Source organism: Poecile atricapillus, chromosome 1, assembly GCF_030490865.1.
Source record: "Poecile atricapillus isolate bPoeAtr1 chromosome 1, bPoeAtr1.hap1, whole genome shotgun sequence".
Classification (NCBI taxonomy): domain Eukaryota; kingdom Metazoa; phylum Chordata; class Aves; order Passeriformes; family Paridae; genus Poecile; species Poecile atricapillus.
The window spans coordinates 87,129,258-87,142,699 of record NC_081249.1 but is presented as its reverse complement, the minus strand read 5'-3'; the positions used below and the strand labels follow the sequence as shown (position 1 = coordinate 87,142,699).

Sequence of the window (13,442 nt, the reverse complement as noted above, 5' to 3'; positions counted from 1 at the left end):
TCTGCTGGTGTTATTGACTGTATCCTGTGGAATTAAGTCAAATATAGTTGACAAGAGTCAATACTACTGCAGTGGAAATAGTCTTGTTGAGAGGGACTTCTTGCACAAGACTGCAGAGATAAGACAAAGGATAGTGGCTTTAAACTGACAGACGGCAGGTTTTGATTAAATATTAGGAATGCATGCATTACTATGAGGTAGGTGAGGCACCTGTTGTCCATAGGAGCCGTGTCCCATCCCTGAAATGTTCAAGGCCTGGCTAAATGGGGATATGAGCAATCTGGTCTAGTGGAAGGAGTCCCTGGCTATGACCTGGGGGGCTTGAAACTAGACTATCCTTTAAAGTCCCTTCCAACCCAAAACCATTCAATTATTCATGGATTACACCCCCACAGTTTAGAGATGGAAAAGAAAAGAGATATGGACACAGAGCACAGGGCCTTTTTTCACTGGTGTGATATTGTATTTTCTCTTGTCTAAGATTTTCTGAATTTGCTCAGCAAAACCAGTACAGCTAGAGGACATTTTGTGTGTGACTCAACAAAAAGCAAACAGCTCTGCTCAAGTTGATGAAGGACATAGAATCTCTGTCCTTCCAGGATATGTTCCAGGATATCTGCCTTCCATTCCTGTGTCTTCCTCCTGGAGAAGTCCATCTCTTTTCAGCCAGAGGCTTCTGGACCCACTCAGAGAGGACACAAGAACACAGCACCAGCTTCAGTGAGCCTGAGCCTTCCTGTGTTTCCTGAGCCACCCCATGCATGGGGGATGCTGGACAAAGCTCATTTCACTTTCACACCCATGGTCCCACCCCACACAGTGAAGATGTATCAGGGCTCCCCACCCCTCCCTGCACAGCCAGCGCTGTTCCCAGCTCACTGCTCAGCTCCCAGCTTTACTAAGGACAGGGGTACTTCCATCACAGAGTTACTGCTGCAGCTTCACAAATTCGATGATACTTCAAACATCTGACGTCATTCCAGTTGTTGGGTAGTTCTGTATCCCTATGGATTATAACGCACTTCTCATCAAGGGTATCACTTGGTTCACCTTTTCGCCAGAACCTGGGACAGAGACAGTCTTGTTACTCCCCGGTGTCCACCGTAAAGCACTGCTGGAAAAGGCTGCAGTGGGATGCAAGACTTGAAGGGAAGAGACAGAAATTCCCAATGCTGCTTCATGGACAGAAGCAGTGCTCTTCCTCCCTTTCTGATATCTCACTGGCACCAGTTTCCCATGGATACCTACCTCCTTCCTATAGCCTTCCAGCATAACAGTGGCTGGGGAACTGATCACCACTGTTCATCCCATGTATGGGATGAACACATCCCATACATATGCTCACACCTAGCAGAGGGCCATGATGGCCTCCAGGGCAAGTTTGTGACATCTCCCTCTGTTGCACCAACAGGCACCTTCACATCTTCTCTACTTTCCCTACCAGGAATTACACCAAATTACTTCATCCAGAGATACTCACGCTGCTGTCACATTGTATGGAGTCTTGTCCACCCACTGCCACTTGCCCACGTTCTCTGCAAACAGACCAATGTAGAAATTGTCTGGTTTCGGTTCTTTAGATTGTCTTATCTGCTCAGAGAGAAAAACCTGGCAATCAGAGAGAGAGCGTAATGTCCATGAGGAGCAGGACTGAGCACAGGGAGACATCAGGAGTCCCTGTGGGGTGGGGCTGGTGGCAGAGGGGGCTGGTGCTGCAGAGGTGCAGACAGGACATTCCCCATTACCTGCAGGACAAGGAGGGGCTCTGAGTCCCCTCCAGGGCCCAGCACTGTGTCTCTGCCTGCTGGATCCCTGTCTCAGCCCTGTGCACGTACCTGCTCTTCCTTGCTGTTGATTACCACCAGCTGGGAGCCCATCCCAGTGCAGTTCTGCTCACTCTCAGTCCAGCTCATTGTGTCAAGGGACAGGAAATAGCAGCTTCTTTGGAACCTTTTCCAGCCATTTGGGCAGCACGTCCAACCTCGTGCTGTGCAGGGAGAGGACAGAGAGATGAAGCCTACTAACAAGAGATGGTGATTGCAAAGATCCACGTTTTCCAGGGACAGTGCTCATGTCCTCCTCAGTGACTTTTCCTGACAGAAAGTGCTTGAAAAATCAGGGATACTACAGACATTTTTTCCCATTGCTTTGGAGTCTGACCAGTGAGTTTTGTGTACAAAAAGCCATGGTAATCCTCGTAATAGAAGTTCTTTTCTTTGTAATGGAAGAACTTTCAAGAAAGTTCTTTTGGTGATGTTCTTGACTTGTCCTGTGTGGTAGTCTGACATTAATTGGCACTTAGGGAAAGAAGTAAGAACCATGCACAGAAGTGATTTCTTTGAGAGAAGCTGTTGGGAGCTTCCTCTGTGCCTGTGACAGGCCAATAGCTCGCCAGTTGTGAGAACTGACAACATTTTGCACCAGTGAAAATTAGGTCCGCCTCTGTGAATAACACCTTTTAAAAACCCAAGCCTGGGAACCTTTTGCTCTGTTCTGCTTCCAGCCTTGAACAGGGAACTGGGGGCTGGCTCCCTGCCTGGCCTGTGCAGCCTGGCTGGGCCAGGCCAGGCTCTGCTGCAGTGCTGGCCCCTCATGGGAAGCCCTCCAGGTCCTGTTCCCGTGGGGGTTGAGCCCTTCCAATGGGGGCCGAGCCCTTTCCAGCAGCGCCAATGGGCCAGGCCAGTCCCTGCCTCAGCTGGAATTCTGCTGCCATTGAGTTTTACCAGGAACTGTCGAGAAGGGGGAGGGGAAGCCATAGGCCCGCGGGTGCTGCCTCTGAGTGGTAGCCTGGCTGCTGAGATCCCAGTGCAGCCACCAAAAAATCATCCAGCATAAACAGCTTTGGCCACTGTCCTGGCAGTGATCACATAACCATCCACAGGCCTGGGCAAGATTTAACCCTTTCAATACACAGATGAGACCTGCAGACCTTGTTCGTCTCTCAAGGGAGAGAAAAGGACAGTGATGACATGTAGAAAGACAATATGAAAACATCAAGGTCAGTAAAAGAAGGAGTCAAGCCTCAGATTAAAGAGGGATGAGGAGATCCCAAATGGGGTTGAAATATTATTTTGGTAGGGCCATGGAGATGGACAATGATGTACTGAATATCTCTTTTAATTCATGACAGTATGGGGAGATGAAGACTTCAAGCTGTAGATCTGAGCAGAGACATTCATTGATGAAACTAAGCAGATGCTGGAGTAGCTGTGATCCCATGAGACACTTGAACAGAGAGATGAGAGTGATGAAGACACTTTGCCCCCAGGGAGAGAAGAAGAAAACTTCTGTTTCCAGAGATGATCACAGAGACACACTAAGAGAACCTTTGATTTTGAAAAATTCATGCTTAAAATAATACCCCATGAGTTCATGGCCCATGGACACACCTCTAGGAGGGCTGTGAAAATGGAGGAATGTCACAATGGCAGAATTTTTTCCGGGGCATCTGCTATTCACAGAAATTAAAAGCCAAGAAAAAAGAAAAAACTGTTTCTTGCGGAGAAGTCTCCATGACATGACAGGAGAAAACTCCTCTCCCTATAAGGACTGATGAAAGACAATTATATAGTTGGTACTATTTTAACATCCCAGGTTTTGTCTCTACATTTTTAGTCGGGAAAAGAAAAGTTGGGCAGGGGTAGGAAAGGTGTTCTAAAGGTTTTATTCTGGTTACTTATTCTTGTAATCCTGTTAAAGTTTCCTTCTTGCTTTTAAGTTTTAAGCCTGTTATGCCCTTCTCCTAATCCATATCACACAAAGATAAATGAGTAAGTGCCATGGTGTTTTTAGCCAGGGCTAAAATCCACCACATCCTGGTACAGCCTCCTTGAGGCCTTAAGGCCAAGGAAGAGGGGACATTGCAAGTACTGACCTGTGCCTTGTGGCACTGCCGAGTCGCACTTCCACTCCGAGAACTGCTGCTGCAGGGCTGTGGGCTGGTCAGTGCTGTGGCAGAAGGGAACCACTGCAAAGGGAGAGGAAAGGCAGCAGAATTACCCCTTCCTCCCAGCTCCTCACACAGCATCTGTGGCCCCTTGACTCTCCTGCCACCACTTCCCCACCAAGCATTGTCCCAGCTGTCACCTCTCCTGGCCCAAACCAGTGGCACAGCTGCCTTCCCAGCCAGAAAGAGACCGTCTTCCAAGTCAGCAGAAGGACCCCTGGAAGCACATCCCACTGAGGACATGCCACACACGGCAGGATTGATGCCACCCAACCACAGCCACTCTGCCATGCACACAGCTAGAGCCCAGCTGCCAGTCTACAAAGCAGCCTCTCACTGTCACCCTTTGTCTCTTCCTAAACTGCACATCAACTGGCATTTGGAGGAGTCACCCATCAGCTGGGCCTGTTCCATCAGCAACACACAGTCCAGGTGAAGGTAATGACATACAGTGGGAGCTGCTGAAACCAGGGTGGAGCATAAACTCCTAGGCCTTCCTAGCTCCCAGTTTGTGGGGAATAATGCACTGTTGGTGACAGGCCACATCCACTGTCCCAAGGACTTCCTCGTAAGTCAGACACTCAGGAGTATGGATTAGGAGCTGATGAGGGTGTGCTTAGCGATCCAGATGTCTATTTTCATCAATCATTTGATTTAGAAATATTTTGACTTAGGAGCAGAACAATTGTAGTAGCTTTGGTGCTGGATTAGTGAATTGCTGTAATGGAAGGAGGCTCAGAGGAGATGGGCAAGGGCAATGCCTGGCTGACCACTCCCATTGCCAATAAAGGTCACCTTGTCGCTACACAAAGAGAAAAGATGCAAAGAGAGGTGACTTTTGGTTTAGATCAGCTGAGAGATTTGACCTGCTGTGGAAGTGTTCATCCCTTTAGAGAGCGATAAGGGTCAGTGTGTTCCTCAGTTAGCCACAAAATATCTGTTTGCTGAGAGACTCTGTTATGCCTTAGCCTTCCTGAGGAAGCAGGATAGGAAGTCATTGGCTCCCAGTCCTCTGGAAACACTTCCATCAGAGAAGTGTTGTCCAAGCTCTCAGCTCATCCAGACTGAGAGACTTAACAGCAAACTGCTCTGACAGCCTTGCTGCCACCACAGGCAGTTCCTTACACAGACAGCTTATCCAAGAGATCTGCCTTATGGCCAGAGATTCAAATGATGGATTCAAAGCTACGGATATGTGCTCACAAAGGTGGAAGCTGCATGGAGAGGGAACTCTGACCTGTGTTTCAGTGAAGGGCATTTGTCTGCTGGCAGAGGGACTAGCATAGGGGTTTTCCACCGGACCAAAGGCAGTCACCCAAGCCCTCATCCCATGGGAATTAAGACACCCTGGAACCCACCAAAGCAGATGGTCACAAAGGCAGCTTTGATTGCAAGGGCAAAGGTAAGGAAGACCCAGATGTTCAGCCAGGAGCAGCTTCTGTCTTCTGCTGGGGCTGAAAAACACAAAGCAAGAGTGAGCATGTCCGAACCCAGAGCTGGGGGCAGCATGACCCAGGTGGCTCCATACCCCAATAGCCTACTGGTCCCTTGTTCCAAGGACTGGGGAGCCCCACAGGTGTTGGAAGCAGGTCCTGCTGCCTGTCACTAGCAGTGGCTCAGAGCCACAGAGTACAGTAACACAGGAGCTGCCCTGAGGCTGTTTTCTTATTTCCCTGTTTCTTACAAGACACGTCTGTATTCTTCCCAATCCTCACTCCCTCTTTGTCCTGTCAGACCTCCTTTCTCCTCAACACATCTTCATTGTTGCCTTCTGTGATATATAAATGTGTAATTTTTTCTATGTGTATATACGTAAATAAAAATTGGTTACATATACTGAGTAAGCAAGGGTTGCAGCAGCGACAGCTCGGAGCCAGAGGAAAAGACAATCCGCTAAAAAACACAGGGTTGCACCAGGGAAATCAAGGCCCACCCAGGCAAAATCAGCATACTAATGACACAATCATTTGCACCTGATGTCAGACTGATCTGATTCTCCCTGACCATGCATCTGAAAAACTCAGTTCCTGTAAAGCCACTCAACCCTTTCCTCCCTTCTCAGAAATCTAGTTAACAGACTTACAATAAATATGAATATGCAACAGACTCGGAGAGGAAAAACTGTGCAGCCTCAGGCTATAGAAACAGTATAAAAACCCACTCCTACAGAAGACTGATGATGAACTTAGGGGAGTCAGGACAGTAAAGACTGATTCAAAGTTCACCCACTGTTGATCCCGGGCGCGAAGCTTTAACCTTAACTGTGATTGTGGTTGTTCCTTTTTGACAAATTTTTCAAAAGTTTATAATAAATTTATTATTAATAAATTTGGCTGTATTTCATTTATAACACCTTCCAGTACCCCTGTCTGTCCTGAATGCTCTTTCTAGACCTCCCTCCTCTTCCTCTCTCTTTAGAGCTTCTTTCTCTCACTAGCTGTATGTTGCCTGCATCCCGTGAGCCCCTTTCTGCAATGGCACGGTCCCCCAAAGGAGTGACTGCCCAGCTCAGGGTGTGCACAGCCAGACACTCAGAAGGGATTGCTTCCACAGGGGGAAAAGGCACTTGGGAGCTCTTGGGAGAGCTCTGGCTGGGCTGTCCTTCAAGACACCAGAGATGGGAGCAGGGACTTGTGCTCGGCGTGACGCGGAGAGCTTTACCGGTGGAATCACAGAAGGATGGCACCCCTCAGCCCCACTGTGTAGTGACAAACCACTGAAGGGAAGAGCAGGGCACAGTCTGCCTGCACTTCCATTCCCCTTGGCTCTAGGAAGAAGCTCATTCTGCCAGCCTGGGCACTGCCCACTTCCCTCATCTGTTGCTTTCCTCTTGTCCTAAGCCCCATCCTCTGGCAGGAGGCCGGCGACCACACCATGGCCAAGATCCATCCCAGCCCTGTCTTTCCCCCATCTCCTTTGGCAGGAGGACAGAAAGGAAGGAAGGTTTGGGGGTTGGTTACCTGCAGTTCCAGGACTGACTCTGCTTTGGTGATCCATCATCTCTACAAGAGAATCACTCTTCTCCAAGGGTCTCCGTTACCAGTGTGGCCACAAACAGCCTTCCTCCTGCACAGGCCACCTCCCACACTGGTGAGGGCCTGTCACAGGCTCTGATGTGATGTGCTGAAAACCCCATATCCTGGGTGTACCCCAGAGCACATGGAGATTGAGGAATTTTCATCATTTCCCTGCCGGGATATTTCACAAGATGCTCATTGCAACACAAACTCATTGAGGCAAAGGAAAACAAATGAAGGGGAACATCAGTGCAGCTCACACAATCTCCCTTTGCACAGCCTCAGGCAGTTTCACAGGTCCTACATGGCCTTCCATCTCTTGTTTGTGCAGAGACAGTGTGTGTGCGTTTGAAAATACATACCTGGGCAGGTATATTTGGCATTTCTTAGGAAAGGGCTAAACCCATTGAGCACAGCCTGCAAAAGAGAACCAAGAATCACCAGGAAAAAAGCCAAAAACCAGAAAGCATATCTATGACTCAGTCTGGGCCCTGCCCATGCCCTGTGCAGTGCCCATGTGCATCCTGAGCCCAGAAATCCAGAGCACAACAGAGAACTTGCCAACACTGTTTTGATTGAATTCCATTTGAAGGGAGGCTGTGGCTTTGAGCAAAGGGATTCCATATGACCTGGCACTGTGGGGCAGAAGGATCACTAGGCAGTGCCAAAGTCCTTGTATGTGACAGATTATGAAGTCTCTCTTGGTTGTGGCTGCAAAAGCTGCAGACATATGTGGAACAGACTAAATGGGAACACAGCCTTGTTCCATCAGCTGGTTCCTCCCTTTGGAGTGGAATGCATGGGTGCAGTGTCACAGGAGTGGAAGAGCTGATGGCAAGAGCACAGCCATTTCAGCTGAAGCATCAGAAGATCAGGGCACAGAATTGCTTCCAGGTGAGGACAGGCCTGAGCTCCCTGTAGAAGACATCCTCTGATTCTGTTATTTTGTGCACAACAGGCTGCAGGCTGGGTCAGAGCCTATGTTTCTAAGCATCTTTATGCAACTAATGTTCACAAGATCTCACCCCACATACATAAACATCCACAAGACATGTGCAACCTCCAGTCTCCCACCAGCCCGCCAGGAAGTACAGGTGCAAGAACACATCTCCTTTGGGGAAGCAGGGGGACATGCTTGTCAGCCCTGTCCTTCAGGGACTGTGCACATCCAGCTGGATTCACCACAGCAGGTGTAACCCTCCTGTGCTGGGATGGCTCTTGTCTGGAGGAGGGAAGATAGGAATTCTGCTCCTTGTCCTGCTTGTGTGCTACAAGCTACTGCAGAGGGGAGGCCTAAAGGGGAGTCCTACATGGTAAAAGCCAGAAACACGTGGGAATGTCGCTAAAGACCCTGGACACGGCAGGTCTTTCCACCCAGTGCCAAGCCCAGCAACTCCAAACCATTCCACGATTCTAGGACAAAAGCTTTCCAGCTCGGAGATGGGGGAAAAGAGAGATACAGAGACACAGCACAGAGCCTTTCTTCATTGGTGTGGTATTGTATTTTCTCTTGATTAAGTTTTCTGAATTTGTTCAGCAAAACCAGTACAGCTAGAGGACATTTTGTGTGTGACTCAACAAAAAGCAAACAGCTCTGCTCAAGGACACAAAGGACATTGAATCTCTGGATATGTGTCTTCCATTCCTGTGTCTTCCTCCTGGAGAAGTCCATCTCTTTTCAGCCAGAGGCTGCTGGACCCACTCAGAGAGGACACAAGAACACAGCACCAGCTTCAGTGAGCCTGAGCCTTCCTGTGTTTCCTGAGCCACCCCATGCACGGGGGATGCTGGACAAAGCTCATTGCACTTTCACACCCATGGTCCCACCCCACACAGTGAAGATGTATCAGGCCTCCCCACCGCTCCCCGCACAGCCAGCGCTGTTCCCAGCTCACTGCTCAGCTCCCAGCTTTACTAAGGACAGGGGTACTTCCATCACAGAGTTACTGCTGCAGCTTCACAAATTCGATGATGCATCAAATCTGATCTGACGTCATTCCAGTTGTTGAGAGATTTTTCAAACACATGCATTACCGTGCAATTTTCTCCACTGAAATAATTTGGTTCTTCTCGTCGCCAGAACCTGGGACAGAGACAGGCTTGTTACTCCCTGGTGTCCACCGTAACGCACTGCTGGAAAAGGCTGCAGTGGGATGCAAGAATTGAAGGGAAGAGACAGAAATTCCCAATGCTGCTTCATGGACAGAAGCAGTGCTCTTCCACTCCATATCCCACTGGCACCATTGTCACGTGGAAACCTGCCTCCTCCCTACAGCTTTCCAGCACAACAGGTCCCTCCTCCATCCTGCTGGGGGGAACTAATCACCACCACTCACCCCAGGCGCCTCACACCCAGCAGAGGCCCATGTCAGCCTCCAGGGCAAGTTTGTTTTCCAAAAGAAGACACAGCAAGGACAGTCCTGGTGCTCTCCCTGTGCCTCATCTCTTTCCCTGCATTCCAGCACAAGCCATTTTGTGCATACAGGTGCAGTCAATGGAGGTCAGGCCAGGCTGGTCATCAGGCTTCTGAAGGGTCCCTGCTGCCAGCAAGTTGAAGTTTTTTCTATGCCTACAGCCTTGACTTCCATGTCACAGTTAGTTAATTCATAACCAATAATCAGCACAGACGGGGCCATGTGAACCCAGTGTACCACACAGCCCTCTTCTGCTGTATCTTTGATCTCTCACCAGGAAGTCTGGAGACAACCCCCTCTCATGCACCAGCTGAACCTCTGACATCTCTCCTATTTTAATTCCCTATCAGGAATTACATCAAACACTCTTCATCCAGAGATACTCACGCTGCGCTCTCATTATATGGAGTCTTGTCAACCCACTGCCACTTGCCCACCTTCTCCTCAAACAGACCGATGTAGAAATTCTCTCTTCTAGGAGGTTGTTCTATTAGTATGGAGAGGAAAACCTGTCAATGAAAGAAAGAGAGAGAGCATAATGTCCATGAGGAGCAGGACTGAGCACAGGGAGACATCAGGAGTCTCTGTGGGGTGGGGCTGGTGCTGCAGAGGTGCAGACAGGACATTCCCCATTACCTGCAGGACAAGGAGGGGCTCTGAGTCCCCTCCAGGGCCCAGCACTGTGTCTCTGCCTGCTGGATCCCTGTCTCAGCCCTGTGCACGTACCTGCTCTTCCTTGCTGTTGATCACCACCAGCTGGGAGCCCATCCCAGTGCAGTTCTGCTCACTCTCAGTCCAGCTCATTGTGTCAAGGGACAGGAAATAGCAGCTTCTTTGGAACCTTCTCCAGCCATTTGGGCAGCACGTCCAACCTCGTGCTGTGCAGGGAGAGGACAGAGAGATGAAGCCTACTAACAAGAGATGGTGATTGCAAAGATCCACGTTTTCCAGGGACAGTGCTCATGTCCTCCTCAGTGACTTTTCCTGACAGAAAGTGCTTGAAAAATCAGGGATACTACAGACATTTCTTCCCATTGCTTTGGGGTATGAGCAGTGAGCTTTGTGTATCCAAAGCCATTACAAATCCTTGTAACAGGGTCACGGGTCTCAAGAAAGTTCTGTAGGTGATGTTCTTTGACTTGTCCTGGTACAGCCTCCTTGAGGCCTTAAGGCCAAGGAAGAGGGGACATTGCAAGTACTGACCTGTGCCTTGTGGCACCGCTGAGTCGCACTTCCACTCCGAGAACTGCTGCTGCAGGGCTGTGGGCTGGTCAGTGCTGTGGCAGAAGGGAACCACTGCAAAGGGAGAGGAAAGGCAGCAGGATTACCTTTTCCTCCCAGCTCCTCACACAGCATTTCTGGCCCCTTGATTCTCCTGCCACCACTTCCCCACCAAGCATTGTCCCAGCTGTCACCTCTCCTGGCCCAAACCAGTGGCACAGCTGCCTTCCCAGCCAGAAAGAGACCGTCTTCCATGTCAGCAGAAGGACCCTTGGAAGCACATCCCACTGAGGACATGCCACACACGGCAGGATTGATGCCACCCAACCACAGCCACTCTGCCATGCACACAGCTAGAGCCCAGCTGCCAGTCTACAAAGCAGCCTCTCACTGTCACCCTTTGTCTCTTCCTAAACTGCACATCAACTGGCATTTGGAGGAGTCACCCATCAGCTGGGCCTGTTCCATCAGCAACACACAGTCCAGGTGAAGGTAATGACATACAGTGGGAGCTGCTGAAACCAGGGTGGAGCATAAACTCCTAGGCCTTCCTAGCTCCCAGTTTGTGGGGAATAATGCACTGTTGGTGACAGGCCACATCCACTGTCCCAAGGACTTCCTCGTAAGTCAGACACTCAGGAGTATGGATTAGGAGCTGATGAGGGTGTGCTTAGCGATCCAGATGTCTATTTTCATCAATCATTTGATTTAGAAATATTTTGACTTAGGAGCAGAACAATTGTAGTAGCTTTGGTGCTGGATTAGTGAATTGCTGTAATGGAAGGAGGCTCAGAGGAGATGGGCAAGGGCAATGCCTGGCTGACCACTCCCATTGCCAATAAAGGTCACCTTGTCGCTGCACAAAGAGAAAAGATGCAAAGAGAGGTGACTTTTGGTTTAGATCAGCTGAGAGATTTGACCTGCTGTGGAAGTGTTCATCCCTTTAGAGAGCGATAAGGGTCAGTGTGTTCCTCAGTTAGCCACAAAATATCTGTTTGCTGAGAGACTCTGTTATGCCTTAGCCTTCCTGAGGAAGCAGGATAGGAAGTCATTGGCTCCCAGTCCTCTGGAAACACTTCCATCAGAGAAGTGTTGTCCAAGCTCTCAGCTCATCCAGACTGAGAGACTTAACAGCAAACTGCTCTGACAGCCTTGTTGCTACCACAGGCAGTTCCTTACACAGACAGCTTATCCAAGAGATCTGCCTTATGGCCAGAGATTCAAATGATGGATTCAAAGCTACGGATATGTGCTCACAAAGGTGGAAGCTGCATGGAGAGGGAACTCTGACCTGTGTTTTGGTGAAGGGCATTTGCCTGCTGGCAGAGGGACTAGCATAGGGGTTTTCCACCTGACCAAAGGCTGTCATCCAAGCCCTTCATCCCATGGGAATTAAGACACCCTGGAACCCACCAAAGCAGATGGTCACAAAGGCAGCTTTGATTGCAAGGGCAAAGGTAAGGAAGACCCAGATGTTCAGCCAGGAGCAGCTTCTGTCTTCTGCTGGGGCTGAAAAACACAAAGCAAGAGTGAGCATGTCCGAACCCAGAGCTGGGGGCAGCATGACCCAGGTGGCTCCATACCCCAATAGCCTACTGGTCCCTTGTTCCAAGGACTGGGGAGCCCCACAGGTGCTGGAAGCAGGTCCTGCTGCCTGTCACTAGCAGTGGCTCAGAGCCACAGAGTACGGTAACACAGGAGCTGCCCTGAGGCTGTTTTCTTATTTCCCTGTTTCTTACAAGACACGTCTGTATTCTGCCCAATCCTCACTCCCTCTTTGTCCTGTCAGACCTCCTTTCTCCTCAACACATTTTCCTTGTTCCCTTCCATTACCCCTGTGTGTCCCTGAATGCTCTTTCTAGAACTCCCTCCTCTTCCTCTCTCTTTAGAGCTTCTTTCTCTCACTAGCTGTATGTTGCCTGCATCCCGTGAGCCCCTTTCTGCAATGGCACGGTCCCCCAAAGGAGTGACTGCCCAGCTTAGGGTGTGCACAGCCAGACACTCAGAAGGGATTGCTTCCACAAGGGGAAAATGCACTTGGGAGCTCTTGGGAGAGCTCTGGCTGGGCTGTCCTTCAAGACACCAGAGATGGGAGCAGGGACTTGTGCTCGGCGTGACGCGGAGAGCTTTACCGGTGGAATCACAGAAGGATGGCACCCCTCAGCCCCACTGTGTAGTGACAAACCACTGAAGGGAAGAGCAGGGCACAGTCTGCCTGCACTTCCATTCCCCCTGGCTCTAGGAAGAAGCTCATTCTGCCAGCCTGGGCACTGCCCACTTCCCTCATCTGTTGCTTTCCTCTTGTCCTAAGCCCCATCCTCTGGCAGGAGGCCGGCGACCACACCATGGCCAAGATCCATCCCAGCCCTGTCTTTCCCCCATCTCCTTTGGCAGGAGGACAGAAAGGAAGGAAGGTTTGGGGGTTGGTTACCTGCAGTTCCAGGACTGACTCTGCTTTGGTGATCCATCATCTCTACAAGAGAATCACTCTTCTCCAAGGGTCTCCGTTACCAGTGTGGCCACAAACAGCCTTCCTCCTGCACAGGCCACCTCCCACACTGGTAAGGGCCTGTCACAGGCTCTGATGTGATGTGCTGAAAACCCCATATCCTGGGTGTACCCCAGAGCACATAGAGATTAAGGAACTTGCATCTTACTTTGCCAGGACATTTCACAGAATATTCATTCCAACACAAACTCATTGAGGCAAAGGAAAACAAATGAAGGGAAACATCAGTGCAGCTCACACAGTCTCCCTTTGCACAGCCTCAGGCAGTTTCACAGGTCCTACATGGCCTTCCATCTCTTGTTTGTGCAGAGACGGTGTGTGTGCGTTTGAAAATA

At 49.9% G+C, this 13,442-nt stretch overlaps 2 protein-coding genes across 3 annotated transcripts; both read right to left on the bottom strand.

Moving 5' to 3' along the window:
• Positions 1 to 87: 87 nt before the first annotated feature.
• On the bottom strand, positions 88 to 8,004 carry LOC131578610 (C-type lectin domain family 4 member E-like). 2 transcript variants are annotated; one of them, XM_058837549.1, is made up of 6 exons: positions 6,907 to 8,004; positions 5,305 to 5,400; positions 3,875 to 3,967; positions 1,836 to 1,987; positions 1,481 to 1,608; positions 88 to 1,064 (listed from the first exon to the last, which is right to left on the bottom strand). In XM_058837549.1, exons 1-6 carry the CDS (start codon positions 6,944 to 6,946, stop codon positions 920 to 922), a joined length of 654 nt encoding a protein of 217 aa, XP_058693532.1. In that variant the 5' UTR covers positions 6,947 to 8,004; the 3' UTR covers positions 88 to 919. The 2 variants fall into 2 exon arrangements, with proteins under 2 accessions (XP_058693532.1, XP_058693525.1); XM_058837542.1 differs by having other exon boundaries at positions 5,305 to 8,004.
• Positions 8,005 to 8,352: 348 nt separating this feature from the next.
• Positions 8,353 to 13,134, bottom strand: LOC131578618 (C-type lectin domain family 6 member A-like). Its single transcript, XM_058837564.1, has 6 exons — positions 13,030 to 13,134; positions 12,012 to 12,107; positions 10,581 to 10,673; positions 10,104 to 10,255; positions 9,765 to 9,886; positions 8,353 to 9,046 (listed from the first exon to the last, which is right to left on the bottom strand). The coding sequence occupies exons 1-6, from the start codon at positions 13,067 to 13,069 to the stop codon at positions 8,899 to 8,901; spliced, it is 651 nt and encodes a 216-aa protein (XP_058693547.1). The 5' UTR covers positions 13,070 to 13,134; the 3' UTR covers positions 8,353 to 8,898.
• Positions 13,135 to 13,442: the final 308 nt, after the last annotated feature.